Here is a 27,348-nt window from a genome sequence, read left to right as displayed (position 1 = left end):
CTGCACCATTTGCTATTAGCTATGTTGGTACTTTTTTTTTTTTTTTTAAGTGCACAAGTTTCTACCTCTGGCTGGTAGGAATAGCAGGGAGTTGATCTAGTTAGAATTTCATAATCCTAATCCAACAAAGGGATTCCCAGTGACTTTTTTTTACAAAAGTAAAACGATGTTGGGAGATCCTGACACTTGTTACAGTGCCATGTTTACACAGTTCCCTTTTGCAAACAGGCAGCTTCTACTTGTATAGTGAATTCACATATTTTGTTGTGCTCATCACAAAGTTCATCTACAAACCCCTCTCTTTGTTTAATTAGGTGAGGCAACAGTGAAGAAAAAACCAGCTCCCAAGACTTCACCCAAAGCAGGTATTGGAATATTGCTATTAATACAGACAAGAGAACAGTAAACAAATGCAGAAAAATTACCATGCAACACACTTTAACAACCTTGTTAGTTGTACCCATTTGAGTTTGATAGCTTGACAGTTCAGGACAACGATTCTCAGTTACCTGTCTTCTTTTGCAGGTCTGTCAGGTGTGTGTTTGTATCAGTGTAATACAATATGTTGTTTTAAGGCTTAGACCCACAGCATTTTCAAGAGACTGTGCAGTTCTGTCAGACAGGAAGTCCCTCTCATTAGACTTCCCCAAGTTAAAAGTAAAAACCAATTATAACTGAATAAAGTGACTTTAGTTCAAAGACTAACCAAATTCTTATCCCTAATCAGATTTTTTCCCCTGTGCTGATGGATAGATTTCTGCCCCATACATGCCCTTACTCACACTGAACCAGACCTGGAGAATTCATAACCCATCAAGTCAAATGCTGTTCATCAACTATAAATTAGGGCTAATGATTCATGCTTGATGAGTGTTTTTGCAGTGCCAGGCAGCTAAAAAAAGCAAGAGGTTTAATGGACTTCTGGTGGCCCACAAAAAATTCCTGGTTAGCTGCATTCAATGTGGGACTAGAGGTGGGTGAGCTGTCCCATAGCACCCTCAGATTAACTCAGAAATTATCTGAGATCTTCCACCCTATAGGTCTGGGGGGGGGGAATCATGCACATCCTTTTTAGTTTGCATCATCTGTAGAGGGAGATTTGAGTGACTGCATAGACCAAAACCAAGGGAGGAAGTCCAACCCCCTTCATGACGGACACTTTAGGCAAGAGTGCCCTCCATGGAACCCTTGTTTGTTTGTTTTTACCATAGGAAGCTACCTTTATATGCAGGACTTATCTACACTTTCCTTTCTTCCATGCTTTCCAGGCACAGTCTAATGCTTTAAAGCTATGTGTCCAAGTGCTCTCTTTTATTTTCCCTTTCTTTTTTGCTCCAGAGCTTTCCCCATTAAAATCAACTCTTTTAAAGCTGAATCCATGGAAAACTCTAATTTCTGGTTGTTGCACTTCAGCTTTAAAGAGCATGTTTTCATGGGGAAAGGGAAAAAAAAGAAGAGCACTTGGACACAGAGCTTTAAAGTGTGGACCTGTGCCTGGAAAGAGCAGGGCAAAAGGTAAGTCATATCATTAGTCTGTCTAGCTCAGTGCTACCTACACCGAAAGGCTTGCCAGGGTTTCAGGAAAGGTTCTCTCCCAGTCCTAACATGGAGATGGCAAGCACTGATCCAGTTGCTCTACCACTGAGCTGCAGCTCTTCCTCATTTGTCAGCTCAGTCTTGTCTCTAGAGATCTCTAAAGGGCATCTCCAAGACTGAGCTGAAATTGCTGCCTTGTTATCCTGTAATCCTGGTAGAGCTGTTGGTGTGCTTTACTTTTAACCTCCCATCCCTGGCTTCACTCAGCCAGGAGACTGGGCTCTTTTCACAGGTGAAGCTTTGAAAAATTGGTTAGATAAATGGGAATAGGTTAACTTACCCATCTGGATGCATTGACATGACAACTTTGAAAAGTCTATCCGTCAGCCCAAGAAGCAGCCCTGCATCAGTGAAAAATGGAGGGAAGCAGAGCCACATAGATGTAGGCACACTTTTAATGCCTTAGTTGTTAGCTTCCTAAACTCAGAGCCAAAAACTTCCTCCAGTGAGATCTCTAAATAAATCCTCCCTTTTTTGCCAGCTCTTCCCCCCCAAATTGTTCAGTTCCCAGAAGACCAAAAAGTTCGGGCTGGTGAATCGGTGGAGCTGTTGTGCAAAGTTGCAGGAACTTTGCCCTTAACCTGTACCTGGATGAAATTTCGGAAGCAGGTAACACTATCTTTGTTGCTGTTCTTTTGTTCATAGGTTGCATGATAGAAGGTGGTATCTGAAAATAATGTTTGCATATATGGAGTATTCATGTTCACCCAGAATTATATGTTGCACATGCAGCCAAATGTCAGCTATTTTCCTGCACAGCAACTTGCATCTACATCAGCTGGAGCAAGAAGCTTTTTATCCTATGAAATATCCTAGTAATGATAACTCTGTGGCACATTTGTCCATGCTGAATATTACTGAAAAGTCCTAACTAAATGTGGTGGTAAAACAGACACCATGGCAAAGGTGTAGTTCAATAATGACTTGCTGTTTCCTTGAAAGTAAGGGCTAAGCTACACACAGTGCTAAATGCATCACTTAAGGTAGTGATTCTTTTTTAAATGGTCAGTGGTAGGTAGCTCCCCCTCCTTGCCCCCCTCCACATGAAGATTAGGGCCATCGTTTGCTAGGAGAGGAGATTGAACCTCCGCTGTCCTGTAGTTTCAGTCCCAGCAAAAGCATTCTCCTCCCATGCCGCTATTAGTTCAGGAAGAAAGTTACTACAATGGGAACTTCTTTCCTGGAAGAGCCAGCAGGTTTTGTGTGTCTGATTTTGTTGGGACTACAGCTACCAAGGACAGTGGGGTGATTAAATCCCCTCTCCCAGCACAATACAGTCCTGATCACACACTATGCATGTTATTTAATATTTCATAAGCATTCATGAAATTACAAGTGATGCATTTAGCAAAGTAATTGCTTGTAGATGGCGTTTGCCTCCATGAGGCAAACATAGCAGTAATAGTGTGTTATCTTATGCAAATAAATAAATCCTACTGATCTTCTCCTCCCTACACTGCTCTTGAGAGATCCCCCAGATATGCTTTTTTGTCCCATCTCAGCTTGTGTGGAGGCAGCCAAATATAGTATTCAGATCTTGGCTTACGGATAACTGTTGCTTTGCCTCAGGGTGCTGACTGAAAAGCCAGGGATATGATTAGACTCGTTATTATTTCACTTTTAGGATCAGAGAGAGATGTCTGCTACACTTGGAGGTTTTCTTGTCATTAACCTCTCTCACTCTTACGTTTTTGTAGTTTCACTGGTCTGTGTTTTTCTTACGAATTCCATTATTTTCAACAAATACATCTTCATTTCCTTCTTCTGCCCCATTCCTTAGTACCATTTTGGAATCTAGAAAAATCCCTTGTAATTGCCATGGAGGGGTTATACATTATTATTTTTAGATCAGTGTTAATCCAGTTGCCCCACATGCTTGTGCCATTTGAGCGGAAGGGTTAGTGCTTGGATATTAGCTACGCTTTCGGACCACTGCATAACTTGTGTTCTATGGGAAAAGGTTGTATACTTTTCTTTTCTTTTCTTTTCTTTTCTTTTCTTTTCTTTTCTTTTCTTTTCTTTTCTTTTCTTTTTTACTTTGTGGAGATCACACCCAAACTGAGTTTAGTTAGAGGTAGGAATAATACAAATGGTTTCTGGACAGCTTTTGTGGGTCTCTTTCCTTTATTTTTATCCCATTTTACAGCCAAGTATTGTCTCCCTAAGAAGCTCAAAAGTAAAGAGAAAGAGAGAGACTCTGCCTTCAGTCTTAACAAACTAAACAAAGCACACAAGGGAAGGGGAATGGAAGAAAATGTAGAAGAGAGAGATCAGTCCATCAAGGCCAGAATGATGTGGCAAGCTGTATCAAGTTTGAGCCAGGCTGGTGTTTCTGCTTGGACAGTGGTTGGTGGCTTTTGTTCCCTTTGGCTGACGGATGGAGCCAGAGTGTCCTTTTCGCTTGTTTCTGCAGTCCCAGGGCAACGGACAGCTGCAGCTGTGTGTTCTTTCTGGCAGGGACATTTTATGATGATGATTTACTTGCTTCTCATTTGTTAGCTTTTAAAATCTGTTTTATGAATACCGTTTTAAATTTTTGTTTCTTAGCCACCTTCAGTTGTTCAGTTATCAACTAGAAAGGCAGGATATAAATATTCACAATCGAGAAGTAGCTCTAAGTCCCTTCTATAAAAGAGCATGGCCGCTTGTCCTACTTTACAGAGAGCAGTCCTCTATTTGAATAGCTGTCTGGTCCAATGTCAATTTAAAGGTTAAAAAAAACAACAGTGATAAGAAGTAAGAGAAGGAACCTCGAAATTGCTCTTAACAGCATGTGGACAACAGATTATGCAGGAACAGAGGTTTTTGCTGAGTCTCTTTTGGCCATTTTGGCTCATGTCCACAGCTGGCTCATGTCCACAGCTGACCACTGAGCTGACAGTATGATCAGGAAGCTGCTTTGCCAGCAGCTCCTGACAAAGGTATTTCTGAATTTGCATACATACGCATATGCAAATATGAACATCTCCGCCATCTTTTGTCTTAATTTTTGTTGAAGCATTGCCTCTCCTTTTGGTAATGCATAAGTGGCCATCCTAGTGCCAATTCTTGGGCAGCAATAAACCAAGATGCCTGCTGCTTGGGGATATTTCATGTTGAGACCTTGGACTCCAGTGGCAGACAGTTGTACCAATCTATCATTTCTGGTATAGTCTGTGTAACCATAATGCTTCTGTTAGGCTTGATACCCCAATAATCTGTTCTGTTAAGTGGAATGATCACCACCTTGAATTCCTGGCTAACTCAATACCTTTTCAAGATTTTCTAAGTTTTGCTGATCATACCAGATGTAGCTAAATTCCATAGATGACTGTGTCCATACTACAATCACATGGATCAAGGGAATCCATTGGTGACAAGTTCATTACATAAAAAATTATTATCTAGATTGTACAATTTCTTGATAACAATTTCAAGAATGGTGTGTGATTCACATGTTTACATTTCTTCCGTTGCACAGAACTAAAGGAGTCTGAGCTTCACATTAAGGTTTGCTGAACACTAGTTAAAAAAATGTGATAAAGACAAAATAAAGCCTGTTGAGAACTGAAATCCTCCTGAGATCTTGTGAATTTATTACTACTCCTACAGGATCAGCTACAGGAAGCTAGCTTTTGCAGTCTTTTGCCATAATAGACTTTGTTACTAAGACCTTCATGATTTTTTTGTTGTCTCAAAATGTACAGCAGGACATGCCAAACTAAATAGCCTTCATTTTTAATGAAACTCTGGATGAGCTGGAGCAACTCTTATCTAACAGGAAGTGGAGGGGAGGACACTGATGCTATTATCTATTCTCATATTTAGAACAGACTGTGCTGCTTTTAAAAAAAAATTAAGTATCTAACCTCTTGCTTGCCCTTATTGACTAAACTTCATGAAAATCAAGTTCTAAGTATTCTTGACATTTTTGACCATGATTCTTCATAGAATTGTAGAGTTGGAAGGGATCCTGAGGGTCATCTAGTCCAACCCCCTGCTATGCAGGGATCTCAACTAAAACATCCATAACAGACAGCTATACAGTCTCTCTTTAAAAACCTCCAATGAAAGAGAGTTCCCCACCTTCCAAGGGAGCTCATTCCATTGTAGAACAGCTCTTACTGTCAGAAAGTTCTTCCTGGTGTTTAGTTGGACTCTCCGTTCTTGTAACTTGAATCCATTGGTTCAGGTCTTAGCCTCCAGAGCAGAAGAAACCAAGCTTGCTCTGTCTTCCATGTGATAGCCCTTTAGAGATTTGAATAAATTCATGGCCAGTCGTGCTGTTTGTTAGTTATAATTCATTTCTGTAAAATGGGTACGATGTTTTGAATGTACCCAGTTTGATGACTGAAATAACTATTTTACACAATAAATAATTTTGCACAGTTTTATTACTTAAAACATACAGTATTATAGAAACTGCTTGACTGGTGATCTAAGCAACTAGAAGGGGGTCTAAGAGAGCAAACAGAAGGGTGATATCAAGGGATATGACAGATTGATGAGTTCTGCCAAACATACGTGTCCCACTTCTTTAGTGTTTGGCAATTCCTTAAATCGACTTTAAATTATATTTTCAAAATACCTGCCTTAACCTATCTCTTTAATTTGGCAGATCCAAGAGAGTGAACACATCAAAATTGAGAATGCTGAGAACAGCAGTAAGCTAACTATCTCCTCCACTAAGCAGGAACATTGTGGATGTTATACTTTAGTAGTAGAAAACAAACTGGGCAGCAGACAAGCCCAGGTTAACCTCACCATTGTAGGTAAGTAAACTGGATTGTTATTTTTGTAGTTAATGTTGATAAGTGACCTGGGCTTCTCAACTTGAATCAATGCAATTAATTATGGAGGAAAACAATGAATGATTATTTTCCATATTTTTGGAATCAGTTTATGCCCTAGTTTGTTTCCTTTTTTTGGTTGGAGAACTGCATCACAGAATTGAGAGAAGTGTAAATATTGTGAGATAACTGTGTTTCAGTTTGCGCGTTTCATGAAATGTGAATTGGGCAGGTTTGTATTAAAATGTGAATTGAACAAAATTTATCCCCTATTCTCAATGGTGAAAATGAGAACAAATATATTCTTCCTTCAATAATTTCTAAAGGTCACTTATAATTGAGTAATATAAATTGAAATCTTGATAATTAATGATTGCTAGCACTAGGTCTGATATTGTAAAGACATTTGTTTAGTTAAAGGCTCTGACTTTTACCTCATAAAGGCAGATATACACATCACAGCCATATACAGAACCCAGAAGGCAATTAGCATATACAATCCCGAAAATATAAGCTTCTATATAAAAAGATGAAGTCTATAGTGCTCATTGTTGTGCAGAAGAGCTTATGGGCACAATCTACTCCTGGTTGTGGGAAAAAGCAGAGCCTGTAAGTTTTAGAAGCAACAACACAAGCAGCACGATCATTGTGGTGTATTGAAATGACACACAGAAGCTCTCATGGAGGATTAAAAGTGGAAGTTCATTGAAGTCAGTATATTGAGAGAAACTGTTGTTTTATGAGGGGAAAGTTCTTTTCACTGAAGAACTTGATAGCTATGTAAAGATGGATCTTAAGTGCTTTTTTTAAAAAAAGAGAGTTGCCCTTTCCCCCTTCCCATGTTTATGCTAAAGATAGAATTCATCAACATCTATACAGAATAATGCTTTTAAATTACAGCCCATTTGCCCCCTTGGAAAGCTGCATGGTACTTTTTTTCCTAATGAAAGCAGAGCAGTTTACAGTCACACACACACACACATGCCCTGAGAGCGGTAACATAGAGTTCAGTTATGGCCTTTTATGGTTTCATTTTTCTCCCGCAGATGAATCTCAAGTGCAGTCTTTGCCAGCAATGTCGGCATGGACATCATCCAGCAGGCTTTAGCAGTATATTAAATACCTTCTGTGGCTAAACAGCCTAGCCCATGGAAAGGAATTAATTGTTGCTTTATGTCTGCTCTTCATCTGGCAGGCAAATATCACAATAGCTAATAATAGTGTGGAATGGTAATATGATAACTCAAATTAAAGTAGCCAAGGTATCCAAAGAGGACTACCTTGAGCGTGGTGCTTCCTTTCTGAAGCAAAACTTACCTCCTGATACAGAGTCCCCGAGTGGAAGACACCCAGTCAGCAATCATGGCAGTTGGGACTTGGGAAGCTGTAAGCCAAAGAAGCAATAGCTTCTAAGTTAAATAGTGAAGATATAGGAAAGAAGTCCCACTAGCTGTATTATTAAATAACTTGTATGTCTCTTATCTCCCAAACCGTACCTGAGGATCCCTGTAAGAAGCATTTCATTTTATCCGAGCCAGTGTAAGCATGCAAGGAAGCATTCAGTACAGCACTCATGAGACTTGCACATATATGCTTTGAAAGTGCCCTCTGATCCAATGGTCCCTGCACATGTGAAACTGGTACATCAGAGAGAGAGAGAGAGAGTGTTCACACCTAGTCTTTTACACCTCAATAATACCATATTTTTCGCCCTACAGGATGCACTTTCCCCCCTCCAAAAATGAAGGGGAAATGGGTGTGCGTCCTATGGGGCGAATGCAGGCTTTCGCTGAAGCCTGGAGAGCGAGAGGGGTCGGTGTGACCAACCCCTCTCGCTCTCCAGGCTTCAGGAAGCTATCCGCAAGCCTGGGGAGACCAGCACGACTTCCCACCGGGCTCCCAAGGCTTGCGGACAGCAGCCTGCAGCCCGAAACCTGGGGAGCGCAGCGGAGCGCGCCCCGGGCTTCGGGCAGCTCTCCACAAGCCTAGGGAGCCCGGCGGGAAGTCGCGCCGGTCTCCCAAGGCTTACGGAGAGCTGCCTGCATCCTGAAGCCTGGTGCACGCTGAGCAGCGCGCCCGGGCTTTGGGCAGATATCCGCAAGCCTGGGGAGACCGGCACGACTTCCCGCCGGGCTCCCTAGGCTTGCGGATAGCAGCCTGTTCTGGGGGCTGGGGTCAGGGAAGCTCGGGCTTCCCCTGCCCCAGCCCCGCGCCTGGGGGGGGGAATAATTTTTTTTCTTTATTCCCCCCCCAAAAAAAAACCCTAGGTGCGCCCTATGGGGCGAAAAATACAAAAATTTATAATAATCATAATTTATTATTTATACCCCGCCCATCTGGCTGGGTTTCCCCAGCCACTCTGGGTGGCTTCCAACCGAATATTAAAAACACAATACAGTATCAAACATTAAAAACTTCCCTAAACAGAGCCACCTTCAGATGTATTTTAAAAGTAAGATAGTTGCTTATTGCCTTGACATCTGCTGGGAGGGCATTCCACAGGGCAGGCTCCACTACCGAGAAGGCCCTCTGCCTGATTCTCTGTAACCTCACTCCTCACAGCAAGGGAACTGCTAGAAGGCCCTCGCCGCTGGACCTCGGTGTCCGGGCTGAACGATGGGGGTGGAGACGCTCCTTCAGGTATACAGGACCAAGGTCGTTTGGGGCTTTAAACACCAAGTTCCATGTGATATACAAGACTACAGTGAAAAGCCTGTGCATGTATACACTCCACACACACACACACACACACACACACACACACAGAGAGAGAGAGACCTGCCTCACAGTTCTATAAAGAAAAACATCTTAAAAACATTTTATCATCTGCAGCTGGATAATTTTACTTGGTGCTGAGGCTTTGTGCTCTATATTAAAGAGAGGTAACAATGTGGTGCATATTAATAGGACGGTACAAGACTACTTAAATATAGCTTTAAATTCAAACGTTGATTTTGGATCTTAGTCCTACATATCTAATCAGTTCATACCGAAGAATAAGTAAACATCCGTTCTCTTTCAGCAGAAGGCAGAGATCCACTGGTTGTTTCAAGTCTGTTAGTACTCAACTGCAATACAAATTAGTCACAATAATAGCGGCCATAATACATCCATTTGCTTGCAGTGTTTCCAGATGTAATGATTTGTCCCTGTACTTGAAGTTGTTATGAAATGTGATTGCAGGAATAGTTAGTGGGACATACATTATTTTTGGTCAAAAGCACAATGCCCTCTCTCAACTGTTTTTTAGATTGTCAGCAGGGAGCCAGGTTCCCACATACAAGTCTCTGCTGAAAGCCTACACTTTGGCCTACAGTCAGTAAGACTGATGTTGCCCTCCCTGCTCAGATGCTGAGAAATAGACTTTGAAGGACTCTGCATGTTGAAAATGAAAAGTTGGACCATAAGGTTCTAAGCAAATACGAAATTATCCATGAGATCAAAGATGTATCAGATTTTATCCAAAACAAAATTTCCATTGTTGTTACTATTAAAATTAAATTATATCTACATAAACAACATTTACTTAAATCAAAAACCTACCCCAAAATAGGTTTTTGTATAATATTTACAGAGTTTCTTGTTACAAAATCAAATAAACAAATACCACTTTTGAGTGCACATGTTCAGTCTCTGGACTCAGCTACATTCAGGCAATTACGGTATATTGTTATAACTGTGTTATAAACATGCAACACCAGATGGTGCTGTTTGAGCTTTCATCAATTTGATTTTCCATTATGAGCTTAAGAATGTGTTTTCCTGTAATGCTTTTTTAAATGTGTCTAGATCCAACCTCTGTCTTTCTTTTACTTAACAATAACATAACTTGTCTGTTTTGACATCAATATGCACCAGCTGTATTGGGAGCCAGTTCCACTGACGTCATAAGAGCACAATAGCCAGAGTGCTGGATCAAACAAATGGGCCATCAAGTTGAGCATTCTGCTTCCCACAGTGGCACAAGCAGGTTACGAAACCCACAAGCTTATAAAGGTTATAAAGTCAATAGCCCTGCATTGTTGTTGCTCCCAACAGCTGGTGTTACATAATGAGGTGTTCTCAAAGTAAAGGAAGGATTGAACTCTGATTAATAAGAATACACACAGAGGCTTGAACCAGCAAGACTCTGGGAAGGGTGCGTATAATAGTCTCTCTCTCCCTCCAGCCCCTCAGCCCAGGTCGTTTTATTCACAAAATAACTTTTTACAGAGTGTTGGTAAGAACCAATCAGATTTTTTCTAAGCATTTCAACAAACCCTACATGGGGAGAAAGTTAAACTACCAAAACTAATTAAGCACACAGATTTCTGGGGGTACGTGACTTGTGAAGAAAAAGAAATGGAACAGGGATGCAGAGGTGTGGATTGATCAAAAATCAAATAGTGTAAACCCAGTCAACGCAATGCTTTCACTGCTGACACAGATGGCTTACTCTATATTTGTTATAATTCCTCATAGCAATCCCACCTGATCACTACACATAAGAACATAGAATCATAGAATTATAGAGTTGGAAGGGATCCCAAGGGTCAACTAGTCCAACCCCGTGGCCATCCAACCTCTGCTTAAAATCTCACAAGGAAGGAGAGTCCACCTCTATTCAATTCTGCTTTGTGATATACTTCTGAACTTGGGCATTGCCATCACTAGTAGACATTGATAAACCTCTACCACATGTTTTAATAATCCTATATTGGCTTGGCCTGCTTGCTGCTATCCACTGAGCTGAGCAGCTGCTGCATTTTCTTTCTTTTCTTTTAAGCAGAATTACCTTTGCTAGTAAAGCTGTAATGTTGTGGTGATGTACAAAAAACTGATGTGTTTATAGCATGCAGCCAGCAGCAGCTAGCTTCTACACAGCCATTTCAACACATAACAATGCAGTTACAAGTCCAATTAAAAAGAATAACTGCTGCTATTGGCTCAAGAGACTGTGCAACTGAGCCATTACTTAGTAAATATGTTTAGGATTGTTGTGTTCAGCACTAGTGAAATAGAGGCTTTCCCACAAATATGCAAACATCTTTTTCTGTTTTTGGAAAAAACTCTTAGTTGTTGTTTTTCCAAAAAGGAAGTTTGGCATCATGATAGGTTGCCCTTCCATTTCTGGGTGATCTTTACTGCTCATATACTTTACTAATGGATATGTCCTGATCTTAAATTATTTTTCCTGTGTTTGCCTCATTACTTTCCAGTGTGCATCTGTCTACTACCTCAGTTTTTATCCCCCTTCAGAGTTACTGTCTATATTCTCTCCTTTTACCTTTCCTCACTGTTTTTACTTTGTCTTTCAACTTTATAATTATTGTTGTCCCTTTGGTTCAGTCATAAATGGTTTATTTCATTGAACTCAATGGACTGTGTGGCAAGCAGTGGATTCTGACCCTTATTTTTTAAGATCAGTTCTGAGAAAAGATTCTTCTGAGGCATATAGCATCCATATGCAATGTTAGAATTAGTTTTGAATTCACCAACTCGGTGCCCTCAAGATGTGCTGATTGGGGCTGATAGGAGATGTATGAAGTTGAAGGGCACCAGGTTGGCAAAGTCTGTTTAGAGAAAAGCCAAATATACCTTTTTGTACCTCAGGAGAAACAAGACAATCCCATTAAACTTATTAAATGTGTTCCAGTGTAGGTGAGTTGTGAATTACAGTAATCATCGAAGAGTAGACTATTGTTCCAGGACCTTAGGTGTCTGCGTACCTGGGCTCCTAAAAAGATAATACTGGCATTATTTCAGCTCTGTTGTACAATGTTGGCTCCTGCTCTTGGGGTGAGACCTTTGTATAGGAACAAGAACTCTGTTTAGCTCTGTACCTTTACGCACAGAAGTTGGCACTGGCTAGGCTAGAAAAGCCAGACTTAAAGCAACATAGTGCGGCATGATCTCTGTATGCAGCATATATATTAATGTAGCATGCTAGCCCTATAGCAGTAAGAGTTCTGTACCCAGAAAGACAAAACACTTTCTGCTACTGGCTCTTGCTGCCTTCTAAAACCAGGATGACCAACGAGAAGTGCCAGGTAGCAAATAGTGCTGTTGGATCCATGGTTCAAATTAGTGATGGGTGAAGGATTAGGCTAACAAGGCTGTAATTTTCAGGTCCAGCTATAAATTCTTAACCCATACCATACCCTGGTGTTTGTTGCACTATATGATGGTTGCAAGATGTGTACAAAGCAGGGGTGGGGAAGCGGTGGTCCTCCAGATTGTTGGTAGGGGAGCATGCCTCTCATGTTGACTGAGGCTTGTGGGAATCAGAGTTCAACAACATTTGGAGGGCCACAGCTTTCCCATCTCTCACATAGAGCATGTGAAGCAGGGTAATCAGCGGGAGTTCTCAGAGTCCACTTGCGGAGCCAGTGCCTGTCTGTAAGAGAGAGAAATGGGAGAATGTCTTTGTCGGCATATAACACATTTTTATGTGTGCCCCCCCTTATCTGTAGATAAACCTGATCCTCCAGCAGGAACGCCTTGTGCTTCGGACATAAGGAGTTCTTCCCTCACCCTCTCATGGTACGGTTCTTCATACGATGGTGGAAGCGCAGTGCAATCCTACACTGTGGAAATCTGGAATACAGCGGACAAGAAATGGACTGATCTCACCACATGCCGCAGCACTTCATACAACGTCCAGGACCTGCTGGCTGACAGGGAGTACAAATTCAGGGTGCGAGCTGCTAACGTGTATGGGATAAGTGAGCCAAGTCATGAATCTGAGCTAGTAAAAGTGGGAGACAAGCAAGAAGGTAAGTTTGTTGTCACTTGAAATTTATGGTAATTATGGTAGTATATACCTTTTTGTTTTTACTTTGGCAGCTTTTATGTGTAGATCACCTTTTTCTTCTTAATCTGGGGACTGGGTGCCAGACTGGATAGTACACACAAGAAAACTGAGTATTTATGCTCTTGCATCTCCCCATGGTCCAGTTGGTTAGAAGATCTGGGTGGCTTTATAAAACGTAGGATTCAAAGAATTTAAAAAGTGAGTGTGCATGCATATGTATGAGAATATTTCGTAATCAGCTTCGGCGTTTTGGAAAGACTGTTTACCAAAAAGAGGAAAAAAGCTTGCAGGCCAGATTTACCAGTTCTTGTGGTAGTGGAAGCCAGTGCAACGAGTCCTTTTAGTATAACAGGACTTCCCCTCCCTCCTCCCCCACATGTCCTCTCCAAATCTGCTTGGGAGGGTCAGGAAAACCCTCAGAACAGCACACAGGGTGGGGCAGGGGGAGGAAAAGGGAGATAGTTCTATATGGCAAGCAGCAATGTTTCGCACAACATTGAATTCCACTCTGTCTTGGAGTTATGTATTCTAACTGAATCCCAGTTTTGACATTATATTGTTGCTGTAGTGGTGTAGTACAGAAGGACAGGTGAACCATGAACTGTGACCTGGAAATTCCTGGTTCAGATCCTAGCTCAGCCACAAGCTCCACATGTAGCTTGGAGTGAGGGCATAGTGACTGAGCCAGGCATGTTTCTCTTGTGAGGCCGTTCTGTAATTCTGGTGCCCTTTTATCCTTACAACCATCATGTAAAGGTGAGTCAGAATTAGTATCTCCTGTTGCAGATGGGGCTCTAAGGCTGACTGGTCACACATTAAAAATCATTGTGGCACAAGCTTTCCTAGGCCATTTCATCATTGTCTCTGGTGGTACAATAAAACGATAGCTTTTAAGGTGTCCGAAATCACAGCAAAGAATCAACTGCAACAGGCTAACATGGCTACCAATCTAGAGGCTGTGTGCACACTATACCCCCAAAATAAATTTGAAGCACATTCTTTCCCTCAAAGAATTCTGGACTCTTTGGTTTGGCAAGGATTTCTGGGAAATGTAACTCTATGAGGGGTTAACTACAGTGACCAGAATTATTTGAGGGAAAGAAAGGGTATCGTGTGCATGCTATGAGTTGTTTTATTCAGTACAGTGGTGCCCCGCAAGACGAATGCCTCGCAAGACGGAAAACTCGCTAGACGAAAGAGTTTTCCGTTTTGGAGGTGCTTCGCAAAACGAATCTCCTATGGGCTTGCTTCGCAAGACGAAAATGTCTTGCGAGTTCCTGCGGTTTCCCCCCCTTTCCCCCCTTTTTCTAAGCCGCTAAGCCGCTTATCAGCTGATCTGATCAGCCGATAAGCCGCTAAAAGCTGCTAAAAGCCGCTAATCCACTAATCCGTCAATGGGCTTGCTTCGCAAGACGAAAAAACCGCTAGACGAAGAGAATCACAGAATGGATTCTTTTCGTCTTGCGAGGCACCACTGTACTCATGCTGCCATTTACAATAACAGATTAACACTAGTAGGGCTACCTCTTCCTTCAACTGTCCTACAAGCCATTTTAACGGGCCTTCCTATTCACCCCTCCTTTTCTGGAGGTTCTTGCTCTTGCCTTCCTGAGCACAGATTGCTGGACTAGTTAAAAAAGGAGGGGAAATGAACCACAAGTCTCTCTTTCACTGCACCCTTCCTTCACACGCCTCCATTAGTGAGGAAGAAACATGGTGCTGCTACAGACGCCAAATTGTGGGGAGGGGAAGTCCTTTCCTCATACAGAAAGGCCCTGAAGGCGAGAAAGTTACTATATGTATTATTTTGCCCTAATGTTTTCCATTCCTAAAGACAACCTCTGTAAAAGAGAGGCCAAATATAGCAGAAGTCATATCCCAGACATCCACATGTTCCAAGTGTGGAATTAAAGGGGGTCTTGTGAATTTCTTGCTACTGATGTATAGGGTTTTTCCTAAGAGCCATGTATGGCATTGGAAGGTTCAGCTTCAGTTTTTAAAAGAGAGATAGTTGAGAGTTAGGTGACGGCCCTTCCCCCAGTTTTCTTGCATTCAGTTCATGAAGAATGGATTATGTGTTCCAATTCCCTCTTCCTGTTTTTAAGTATGTTCTATATATAGTACTTTGTAGGTTTAATTTACTTCGGCATAACCACAAAAAGTTCATAATATTATTCTAGAGTAAAATAATAGAATAAAATAACATTGCAATCATTGAGAGCTGTATTATATTATTAACGTCAGCTCCTAAGCACATAGGATTTATTCAGCTTCTGTTCATTGAGGATTTCAATGGAGGGACATCACACTGATCATCAGAATTCTCCTCTCTTATATGCACTCGATATAAGTAGAGATTTTCCCTCAAAGAGAGAATGGAGCAGAAAATCCGGAAAGTGGCAGCTGGGTGGCAGTACCCATTTCCCTATGCTATCATGGCCCCTCTCTTTCACTGGAGGAAGAATGTCCATTTAAGCCTCCCTAATTCTGTATTTTGCAGTGGCACATATACATGAAAGGAAACACAGTATAATAAATTTAAATAAACTAAAGGAGCAGGACATGATTCAGCAATGGGCCTTGGCAGTTGCCCATGCATGCCAGTTGCTGATGTCATCCCTGTAGCCTTGTCAAGAGACGAGGAACTCGCATACAGAATTCAACTTTTAATCCTTAAAGGGGGGAATAAAGATGGTATGAGAAGGCATTCTTTATAGACATATACATTTATATTTGGTGATAGGTCCCAAAGAGGAAGAAGAAGAAGCTGAAGGATCTGATGATGGTAAGAAATTGCTCTTTCACCATACTATGTTTGCAGTGCGTGGGCCTCCTTGTAATCAGATGTGTTTTTCCCCTGCCAACTTCTAGAAGAGAAGGAAACAGAATTTGACTATCGGACAGTGGCTATCAATACAGAACAAAAAGTTTCAGACTCCTACAATGTTGAAGAAAGACTGGGATCGTAAGTGTAGCAATATGCATTTTCTTCTAAGCATGTTTTCTTGACAGTTAACTTCCATCAAAATCAATGTGGCTGCGCTTCAGAGAAAATACGTTTAGGATGGGAGTGTTAATGTGAAACATACCATGATTTCTTTCTGAGAAATGTACCACACTTGTCCATGACCCCACCCCAGAAATACCATTTGGCTATTCTAAACCCCACCCCACTCCAGTGTGTTTTTTTTTCTGGCTCCACCACTGGTGGTTCCTTCTACAGTGGTACCTCAGGTTACTTCAGGTTACAGATGCTTCAGGTTACAGACTCTGCTAATCCAGAAATAGTGGCTCTCCCAGGGCTAGCGGACTGCTTGCGCGCACCCAGAAGCTTGGGGCGCGCTGAGCTCTGCACGCCCCAAGCTTCGGGATTAGCGCAGCGGTCCGCTAGCCCTGGGAGAGGCGCCCGGCTCTCCCACGGCTAGCGGAGACCTTGCCGGCACCCAGAAGCTTCGGGCGTGCTGAGCTCCGCACGCCCCAAGCTTCGGGATTAGCGCAGCGCACCTGGGGGGGAAATAAATTTTTTCCCTTTATTTCTCCCCCAAAAAACTAGGTGCGTCTTATGGGCCGGTGCGTCTTATGGGGCGAAAAATACGGTAACTACTAGAGATTATGAGATTCAGCCTTTTGCCTTGCCTTTAGGAGAGATTCCTTGCTGCTAGTGGTTATAATCCCCAAAATATATGACCTATGATGATACTGCTCAGTGAAGGCCAGTTGTAAATCACTGAAAATTGCCTCCTTCCAAGGCCCTTCCATTTGCAGAAGTGCAACTTTGGATCTAAGCCATTAAAATAAAACACTGTAAGACAAAACTAGCCCACTTCCCTATACACATCTGAAACAGAACAGCCATAGTTAGTGCGCCAAATGAAGGAGCTTCAGAGCTGGGGTACAATACTTGTGAAGGTTTTGTCCAGTATATCAATCCTCTTAACTTGATATGGAGCAGGACCTCAGTTGACTTTCTAAGAGCATGGGTAGGTCCATACAAGCGAAGGTAGTCTCTAAAAGTAATGAGATCCCAGGTGTATCTCATTTGGCATCTTATTAACTAGGTGCAGGAAACCTTTGGCCTGCCATATGTTTCTGAACTACAGTTCCCTTCAGTTGCAGCAAACATTACCAATAGCCAGGGGGTGATGGGAGTTATAGTCCAGCAACATATGGGGGGTTTATGGAGGGCCAGAGGTTCCCCACATCTGTTCTAATGCTTTCTCCAGACATAGCCCAATGCAAGTAAATAAATAAAATAGATTTCCCACAGAATCAAACCAACATATGAATTAGAATTAGTTTTGGTAATATGGGGAGGGACCATTGCTCACTGGGAGACCACATGCTTTGCTTGCTGAATGTCCCAGATTCAGTCCCTAGTGTTTCATTTAGAATGAGCAGGGAGCAGGTGATTGGAAAGATCTTTCCTGAGACCTTAGTGAGCTCCTGCAAGAGCAGATAAGACAGAGCTGCAGAGTTACTGGTACGGAGTCTCAGTGGTGACTCATGTCCATTGGGGCTAGTGGGACAGAAGGCAGGGAGCCCAAACATGGAGCCAGAGCCAAAGAAAGGTGGAGCCAACTATTTCTACTTTTGTCTGCAACATTCTCCCCACTAAGTTTTACAAGGTAGCAGTAACAAGCAGTGCCACTTCCTTGATTGGTTGTAAAAAAAGCAGGCAGGCAGCTGGAGGCTGGTTGAGGACAGACTGAGTTTAGTGGGGCAGTGCACCATTTGTCCTAATGGACCAGCCACCACTTCTTTGTATAAGGCAGCTTCCTATGTTCCTCTGTATTGCACCACACACCCTAAAATATGTGTTTGTGTGTGACTCAGGGCATTTGGTCTAAAACACAGCAAGTCCTATCTTCTGAGTTCAAGGTCACATTAATCATTCCAGGACATCAAAAAAGCATGTTCTAATGTTTTCAGCCTGTGTTGTGTGCTGACCCTCAGACATTGAAATTCCTCTGTATTTTTCAGGGGGAAATTTGGACAAGTCTTCAGACTTGTTGAGAAGAAAACTGGAAAAGTTTGGGCAGGAAAGTTTTTTAAAGCATATTCAGCTAAGGATAAAGAAAACATAAGGCAAGAAATCAGCATTATGAACTGTTTGCACCATCCAAAACTCGTTCAGTGTGTAGATGCCTTCGAAGAGAAAGCAAACATTGTCATGGTCTTGGAACTGTGAGTATAAATTAGAGTATTGTTACTTTCCCATAACAATGTTATTTTTAAAAAATCTAACGAAGGCCTCCTAGGTCTCTTAACATATCTGCAAGTTCTTCTTCCTTTGTTCTTCACAGATTTCTCATTATAGTGGTACCTCGAGTTACAGACACTTCAGGTTACAGACACCGCTAACCCAGAAAGTACCTCGGGTTAAGAACTTTGTTTCAGGATGAGAACAGAAATCACGCGGCTGCAGCGCAACGGCAGTGGGAGGCCCCATTAGCTAAAGTGGTACCTCAGATTAAGAACAGTTTCAGATTAAGAATGGACCTCTGGAAAGAATTAAGTTCTTAACCCAAGGTACCACTGTAGTCAGATATTGCGTTCTTCACTGATACACCCTTTAAAAATCAGATAAACTTGAATTTGCTAAGAACCACCACTAGGAATACTTATATCTTGCATTTTGCCGAAGTATGGCTGCATATCAGTGGTGATCAATATGGTAAGAAGATGGCATGAGTTAATTCCTTCTAGAACCAAACATGCACCCTCAACAACCAGGAGGAATTCACACTAGAAGGAGATGGTATTATACTGGAAGCTCTCCTTATCCTTGCAATCTCCTTTCTATAGACAGTCTACAAATCCTTTCTCTGCCAAATCTGAAAGTTAAGGAGGTTTTTGCCTTGGCAATGTTTTTCAGGCTTCTTTTTCAACTACTTCCCATACTCATTCTCCTTACTGCCTCCAGCTAGCATGAATCCATTTGTCCCAGCCGGGAGCAGCGGAAGTAACAAGGATAATTAAAGATGATCATTTGAAATGTTGCATGTCTACAGGACAGATTTGTCACAAGTAGATTAGGGATGTTGCTAGAGTACAACTCCCATTATCCCTTACCATTGGCCATGCTGGCTGGGGCTAATGGGAGCAGAAGTCCAACATCCTCTGCGGTGCAGAATTACTGCTGCTAAATGATACCCCAGCATTTTCCATTTTCTGCTAATCCTCTACATTATGGGCCTCTTTGGATCAGAGTCTTTATGTCACAGCCTTTTTAAGCTGCATAACTTGATATGCACATGTTTCTCATTAGATCACCTTTTTTCTTGTGACAGTAGTATTTGGGAGGAGGTGAGTCAGCTTGTTAATTTTCCAAAATGTTGGACCAGAAGGATTCACTGCTGTTGTTTCTTTTACTCTGTTAACAAGGGGAGGACATTGTACATACTTTTGTAAACCAAGAAATCTTTAATAAAAAATACATTTAAAAAAAATCAATGGAGCAAACTGTTAAAATAATTTTAAGCAAAAGGGTGCACACAATTCCCTTCCCTTTGTTGCCATATGTACAGGGTGCATAAAAATACAGCCCAAAAAGACATGAATCAGAGTTGGAATCCTTATTATGCAATTTCATTGCTTGAACAGAAGATGGTTGTTTATTTTTAGATTTAAACCTTGACCAAGTTGGTGATAGCGGGTAAAATAAATTATACAGTATAGGGTAAGAAAATAAAAGAAACAATCCTACTTAGCATGGAACTGGGAACTGGCAGTTCTAATGGAAAATAGGGGGAATGTATGAAGTTTGCTGGACTGCGTACAGCTTTGCACAACATTAATTTATTTTGCCTCCTGATTCTTTCCCCTTCAAAAAGAAATTAGAATAAAGTACATGATTATAAAGAATAATAAGCAGTTTAGCTGCATTAGCTTCTCACGCACTGCAGTTTCAAAGCCCTAGAATATTCCTATACCTTTGAATCTCCATATGTAAAAGGTAAAGGTAAAGGACCCCTGAACAGCTGAGTCCAGTCAAGGGCAACTATGGGGTTGTGGCGCTCATCTCACTTTCGTGCTGAGAGAGCCTGCATTTGTCAACAGACAGCTTTCTGGGTCATGTGGCCAGCATGACTAAACTGCTACTGGTGCACAGAGGACCTTGACAAGTGCCTGAGCACATGGAAACGCCATTTACCTTCCCGCCACAGCGGTACCTATTTATCTACTTGCACTGGCATGCTTTCGAACCCCTAAGTTGGCAGTGGTGGGGAGATGAGGCAGCCACAGCTTCTCCTGCCTATTCCTTTCCCAGCTTTCCTGTCCATTCCCTCCACTACTAGTAGAAATTTACCAGTTTTCACACAGCAAGCAGGGGAGAGGGTGGTGGATGACAGGGCTGGGGAAGGAAGGAGCAAGAAACGCATGGGCTGCCTTTTCCTCTGCTACAGTAGGAAATCTAAAGTAGGGGTGTAACTAATTGATTGTATTAATACATTTAGAAACATTTAATCAACTGAAGAGGTGTAGTGATTAACCAGGCATCCTATTATTTTTCTAAAAATACCTGTTTTTAATATGCGCTTATAAAAACTGGAGGTGGTAAGCATCATTTTAAGAGGCAATCCCACACTTAAGATGCCTGTTGTGACACGTGTGTGCACCATCTAATAGCAAAGGCAATATAATTCCTAAATTAGAAATACTGTGTTTTCCCATATACAAGTCCATGCTCATTTACTTAACATACTGTTCAATTAATCTATTAAGATGAGTTTAGAATTTATTTTAAATTATATCCAGTTTCAAATGCCATCTGATGTGGATGGTCATGTACATTTTCTTCAGCAAACCCAGTTCTAGTCAGAATCCAATTTCTGTCTCAAGAAAACAGAACTTGTGTATGTTTATATAAAATGATTTCATACAATAATAGAAGTGTAGAGTTGGAATAGACTACAAGGACCATCTACTCCAACCCCATGCAATGCATGGAACTTGAACCCACAACTCTGAGATTAAGAGTCTCATTCTCTACCGACTGAGCTATCCCAGCTTGATATGTTTTGCTTGAAAGAGTTGGAAGTTTTGTTAAATGTTTTGATAAGGAATAACTGAATAATGGCTCAGGAAACTGGAGAAAGATTAACAATGGGGGAGGTCCTTGAGGAGCTGCGGGGGAGAAATAGGAAAGAGGTGAGAGATCATTGCTGTTTCCTGAAATCAGCTGAGCAGGGCAAATTTCAGGGCCCTGTGGAAGTCACAGTGAAGTACCTGTGCCACCTTTTTTTTATTTGCTTTAGTGCACATAGGGACCCAATAATGTGATGTTTGAGAGTAGGGGGGAAGACTGGGTGAATGTTGGGGGACATATTAATGGTTCTGCATTAAACCACTCTACTGGTTCATACCCCACCAACTGTATTTTCATCCTCCAGAATAACCCACATGCAAACTGTCTTCATCTCGAATTTTACCAAACAATAATGTTAATTTAAAAATCTTTCTCTTTTGAATTATATTTTAGTGTTTCTGGAGGCGAGCTCTTTGAGAGAATCATTGATGAGGACTTTGAGCTAACAGAGAGAGAATGCATTAAATACATGAAACAGATCTCAGAAGGAGTACAGTATATTCATAAGCAGGGCATTGTTCATTTGGATTTGAAGCCCGAAAATATTATGTGTGTCAACAAGACTGGTACAAGAATCAAGCTGATTGACTTTGGGCTTGCACGAAGGCTAGGTAAAAACTCTTGGAACTGTTTTACTAAACTATGACCTATTTGATAGGTATTTGATTGTGTGTAGATGTCACAAGACCCAAGCATTGTATTTAATTCAGAACTTGTTATCTTCCCATATTCCGTATGGTTTGAGTCAGCCTTGGAGCCAAGTCTGCAGTGATGGGCACTTCGTATGTACACTTCCTTTCCCCAGGCACACAGTGATCATATCCCAGAGGTTCCAAAAAGTTGGAAGAGCCCATGTGAAAGCCTTAGTCCACACTGTGGACTATTTGCTATTGTTTTGCTAAGTATGGTTCATTAAATATGGAAATTGGAACCCCTTTTTACATTTCCCAGCCTACCCTCCTCTTACATCCCATAGGACAATAACTGAGAGAAGCCTGTGAGCCTTTGCTCTCTGATTTTAAAGCTTTATGTGCCTTTTTGTTGTATTTTCACCAATTAAAAAAAGGAGGGGGGAAACCATTGCAGCTAAGCTTCTATGCTTTGATGTCATTTAAATGAGTTAAGATCAGTGATCCTTTTGTGGTCAATTTCTACAGAGAATTGGTTGTCCTGTTTTGCCAGGACATGCCAAAGATATAGCAGGATATTTTTCCTGACCTTTTTTGGTAGGTTTAGAACTTGTATGTGGGGATTGTGATGCTTTCGCCTCATGTGGGGTGTCTTCTTCAAGCATTTCTTTTTTAAAAAGCATTTTCAGAAATTGATTTGTTCTGCACAGTGCACTGAAAGGGCCAGGGCCCTTTACCAATTCTACCATATGCAGATGGTAATAAAATACATGGCTCTGTCTTGGTCACCAGCCAATTTACATCGCCAATCAAGTCCTGGGCAAAAAATGTGGGACACTGGCCCTCATAATAAAACAGTTCAACATAAATAAGTGTCAGTTTTTGTTTCACTGTCCACAGAATTCTGAAGCAGAATACCTCCTGCTTGAGGAATTCTCCTGGTTATTATTATTTATTATTATTTGTTAAATTTGTATACTATCCTATACCTGCAAATCTCAGGGCAGTTCACAGATTAGTTATTTTGAGAAGCAAGATGATGGTCCAGATGAATATTTGGCCTAATCCAGTAATGTTCTTCTTAGCATTATTAGAAACTGGAATATTTTTTGGTATGACGGCCGCATTTGAGGCTATCTTGTTCTGACTTTACTCAAGAAAAACACATGAGGCCCTACGTGCACCACTACCACATGGTCCTGTATTAGCAGCTATGTCCATTCACTTTCCACCTCAGTGGATTGGAAATTATTTGTATAGTAGGAATCGTGAGTTTTAACTCCACTGCCTCTTTAGAAAAACAGTTTATCCCATTCCCCACCTAAAAGTATTGAGGAGCAAAATGGTGTTAGAGCCCAGTGTATTGAGTTTGGACATGGGCAATCAAGTTCATATCCCAACTTGGCCTTCTACTTCACTGGGTTGCCTTGGACACGTTGCAGTCTCTCCACCTAATTTCCCTCCAAACATTATTGGAAGGAGGGTAAACGCTGCTTTGATCACAAACAGCTGCTTGGACTGATATAGGGCATGTTCAAGTCTGGAAGTATTTCTCGTTTTGAAAGGTAGGAGGTATAGTTTTTCCATGCTATCTATCTATCTATCTATCTATCTATCTATCTATCATCTATCTATCTATAACATTTTTTCCCTATTTCACAGAAAGTGCAGGTTCTCTTAAAGTCCTCTTTGGGACACCAGAGTTTGTGGCTCCAGAAGTGATAAACTATGAGCCTATTGGGTATGCTACAGACATGTGGAGCATAGGAGTCATCTGCTACATCTTGTGAGTACTTGTTGCTGGGCCAAATCTTGACCATTTCTCAATCTCACTGATACTTATTTCCTATGTTTGTTACCTGCATTCCCATGCCTATATGCTGCAACAGAGCCAGACATTTCCAGTAGGGTTATTTGATTCTAGAGTATTTTCCCCAACCTACCCTTGCTCTTTCTTCAGAGTCACTTATTGGTGTTTTAATACTCTAGCTATGTTATGGGAATGTTATATATTCTCTTAATTATGCTATTGGTTTTTCAACTTATTCCACAGATATATTCATTAACAAATTCCACAGTTGCTTCCTGGAATTCAGCTACCAGTAGCTGCAATTGACCACTGTGAGATTTTTGTAAAAATATTGTATAGTAGTAATAAAAGAATAAAGTAATAAAAATCCCTAGCAATCCAATAGCCAAATTACTTTGTCCAGTGTCATTTAGACAAGTACTTTCCTTGATTCATCTTACCACTGCATTGTAAAAATATATCACAGTAATTTTTACAACAATATAAAAACATAAAACCAAAGGAGAAAGTCATAAAAGGTTAAAAACCAGTTAAAAGCAAAAATAAATTAAAAACAAACATCAAGAGACCATGTCAGGCAGCAAAATGTCTTGGGCTTGCCATGCACACTCTCTTGGTTTCCTGCTTACCTACAGAGCCGATGTTAGGGCAGTGAATCATGGAATTGTAGAATTGGAAGGGACCCCAAGAGTCATCTAACCCAACCCCCTGCAATGCAGGAATCCTGTCCACAGCTGTCCCTGGGTAGGCTTGAACCTCCCACCTTCTGGTTAACAGCCAGCTGCAGTGAAAAACATCTTTTTGGGGTTGCTGCAATCCTAATGCTAGAGTAGCTTATTCAGATTTACCGTAGTATTTTTGAAAGGGAAACACAGCTTTGTTCTGGCCCTGGGTGCTTCTAGAAACTTAACTATGCCTAAGGTTACGTTGCCAAGAAGATGCCTGATCTAAGTAGCTGGAAAAAATCTTTCCAGTAAACATCTCAGTGTTAGTTGTAATAGTAACTGTATAGCTTCAACCCCAAATAATTTCTCCGAAGCAGATACAGCTCATCTTTGTCACTCTGACTTCAGTACTGCAGAAAGGAAATTGTTTCCATAATTTGTCAAAATTTTGTTCCATTATTGCTTTACATGGCTATTATTTAAAGCTGAGATCAGAGCACTGGGGCATGAAGATCTGTGTTAAAGATGGAAATGTTTTAGGGATAAACTTCATTAAAAGTTCCAGCAATCTCCCCTCATGCACTTCCTGTTCTTCCACTTCCCAATTAGAGAAATAAATACTTGCTTTTCCTGGAAGTATTTTTAAACCAGTTTTGGATTTCATATTTCCTGAGACCCACATAACACACCACTGCCTTTGAAACCACCTTAAATGTTGACAGTCAGGTTTGTATCATCACAAGACAGAATCAGCATTGATGTGCTTTGATCGTGGATGAACACTAATCCTCAGAATATGCGTTGGCTTGCCACAGGAATGTCTTGTGATGGATTGGCTACCTTAATGCACTTAATGTACTCCATTCACTCTGGCACTCATCACGGTCCCCCGTGTGCCAGAAGAAGTTTAGTCATGCTGGCCACATGACTCAGAAAGCTGTCTGTGGACAAATGCCGGCTCCCTCAGCCTGAAAAGTGAGATGAGCACCACACCGCATAGTCGCCTTTGACTGGAGTTAACCGTCCAGGGCTTCTTTACCTTTACCTTTATTCTGTGTCAGTTTTGCTGGTGCTCAATCATAGGCCCATTCTGTTCCATTCTTTGCAGACTTCATATATAAAAAGCATGAAAAATCCACATGTAAGTTGTATGCATTTATTGTAAAATACACATTGCTCAATGCAGTTCAATGAATTTCCCCCTAAAATTCTGACATAACTGTACAATACATGTTTTTGTTGAAAAGCTTTGGGGGCCAAAACCATAGTACTAAATATGAAGAAGCACATAATCCAACTGATAGTTTTAAGCAAATTTGGGAATGTTGAATTGGGTTGGTCTGGAGCAAATAAATTCCCCCTTCATCGCTAGTAATGACATACATTGCTTTTGTGTATGCTCTTAGTAAGTACTTTCTGTTGAGGGAAAACATCCACAACTAAAAAAAGAGACCATCATAGTTTTTTGGTTCCCTCTAGTGGGTGAAAAATAGAATTATTATTTTTGTTCAGCAGTTGACAGATTTCAAACCCAACACTGACTAGCAGGGGACACATCACATTATGATGTTTTTCCTGCAGCTTGCCTACAGGGAGATTTTGGAAGCATTGTGTTTACCTTTGTGTACATACAACTGTTGGATGTACAGATTTGCAGATAATAAATATGTGTGTTCCTCATAGGGTTTTAAACTCAAAACTTCAATAATTTTGAAATGCTCTTGTTCTTTTAAACCTCAGGGTCAGTGGACTTTCCCCTTTCATGGGAGACAATGACAATGAAACTTTAGCCAATGTTACCTCAGCCACCTGGGATTTTGATGACGAAGCTTTTGATGAGATCTCAGATGATGCCAAGGATTTTATCAGCAGCCTTCTAAAGAAGGATATGAAGTAAAGATACCTTATGTGCAATTCCTTTCATGTTGCTTTGTTGACATGATTGCCTCTCATGAACTTGTGGGAATAATTGCATAGAAGCCTCAATATTATAACAGTTCTGCTATCTATATGTTACTATGCTGAAGAACCATCATTGAATCAATGTTGACAAAATTTGTGGAAGAGCTACACTTGAGTGCTTGTCTAGTCTTTTCTCTTTATCCGTGCCAAAGTTGATATACTAGTAATCCAATAGGCAAAATATGTACTATATATGCTTTTGGGAGAGGTACTGTATGCCATTTTCATATTTAAACAAATTCAAGCCCCAAATTCTGCAAATTCTGGCTACTGTGAAACCACATTTTAAAATATAAAGTTACAGTGGCTTTAAATAATCTCCTATAAATAGTAATAATCCATGTTGCCAATTTACTAGCATATAAAGTTTACAGAGATAATCAAGTTTATCTGAAGGAGTGTGTTATATGCAATATAATGAGCACTGCTGCTCTGTCAATAAAGAAGAACATGTAGGTTTGTGTAATTGAATACATCTATTCATGTTGCAAGGGGACGCAGGTGGCGCTGTGGGTAAAACCTCAGCGCCTAGGACTTGCCGATCGTCAGGTTGGCGGTTCGAATCCCCGCGGCGAGGTGTGCTCCCGTTGCTCGGTCCCAGCGCCTGCCAACCTAGCAGTTCGAAAGCACCCCCGGGTGCAAGTAGATAAATAGGGACCGCTTACTAGCGGGAAGGTAAACGGTGTTTCCGTGTGCTGCACTGGCTCGCCAGATGCAGTTTTGTCACGCTGGCCACGTGACCCAGAAAGTGTCTCCGGACAGCGCTGGCCCCCGGCCTCTTAAGCGAGATGGGCGCGCAACCCCAGAGTCGGACACAACTGGCCCGTACGGGCAGGGGTACCTTTACCTTTACCTTATTCATGTTGCTAATTCATCAGAATTTCTATTTCAATAAGCATACTGTTTATGTGCATACTATTTTAAGGCAACCATTAGGTCATGTGTGAATGATACCTAAGTTATTCTTGATGGTTTTAGTGCAACTTACTCTTTACACTGTTAGATGGATGTGTCCACTCCAGCGAGAAAATGCTG

At 41.3% G+C, this 27,348-nt stretch overlaps 1 protein-coding gene across 8 annotated transcripts in view; it reads left to right on the top strand.

Moving 5' to 3' along the window:
• The window catches only part of MYLK (myosin light chain kinase), a 181,723-nt gene that overhangs the window by 143,618 nt on the left and 10,757 nt on the right, over positions 1-27,348 (top strand). For 7 of the 8 annotated variants that reach the window (XM_081188192.1, XM_081188193.1, XM_081188190.1 and 4 more), the window contains 10 exons: positions 315-365; positions 2,078-2,205; positions 6,194-6,347; positions 12,818-13,120; positions 15,902-15,943; positions 16,030-16,123; positions 18,139-18,342; positions 21,641-21,858; positions 23,539-23,662; positions 26,092-26,244. In XM_081188192.1, the coding sequence (XP_081044318.1) occupies positions 315-365; positions 2,078-2,205; positions 6,194-6,347; positions 12,818-13,120; positions 15,902-15,943; positions 16,030-16,123; positions 18,139-18,342; positions 21,641-21,858; positions 23,539-23,662; positions 26,092-26,244 (1,471 nt within the window). The remainder of the gene's footprint in view (positions 1-314; positions 366-2,077; positions 2,206-6,193; positions 6,348-12,817; positions 13,121-15,901; positions 15,944-16,029; positions 16,124-18,138; positions 18,343-21,640; positions 21,859-23,538; positions 23,663-26,091; positions 26,245-27,348) is intronic. The other variant, XM_081188191.1, reaches the window with a different exon arrangement.

This window comes from Podarcis bocagei (genome assembly GCF_964188305.1).
Source record: "Podarcis bocagei genome assembly, chromosome: 1".
Lineage (NCBI taxonomy): Eukaryota > Metazoa > Chordata > Lepidosauria > Squamata > Lacertidae > Podarcis > Podarcis bocagei.
Note: the sequence above shows the minus strand (reverse complement) of the source record. Positions and strands in the feature narration are given on the sequence as shown.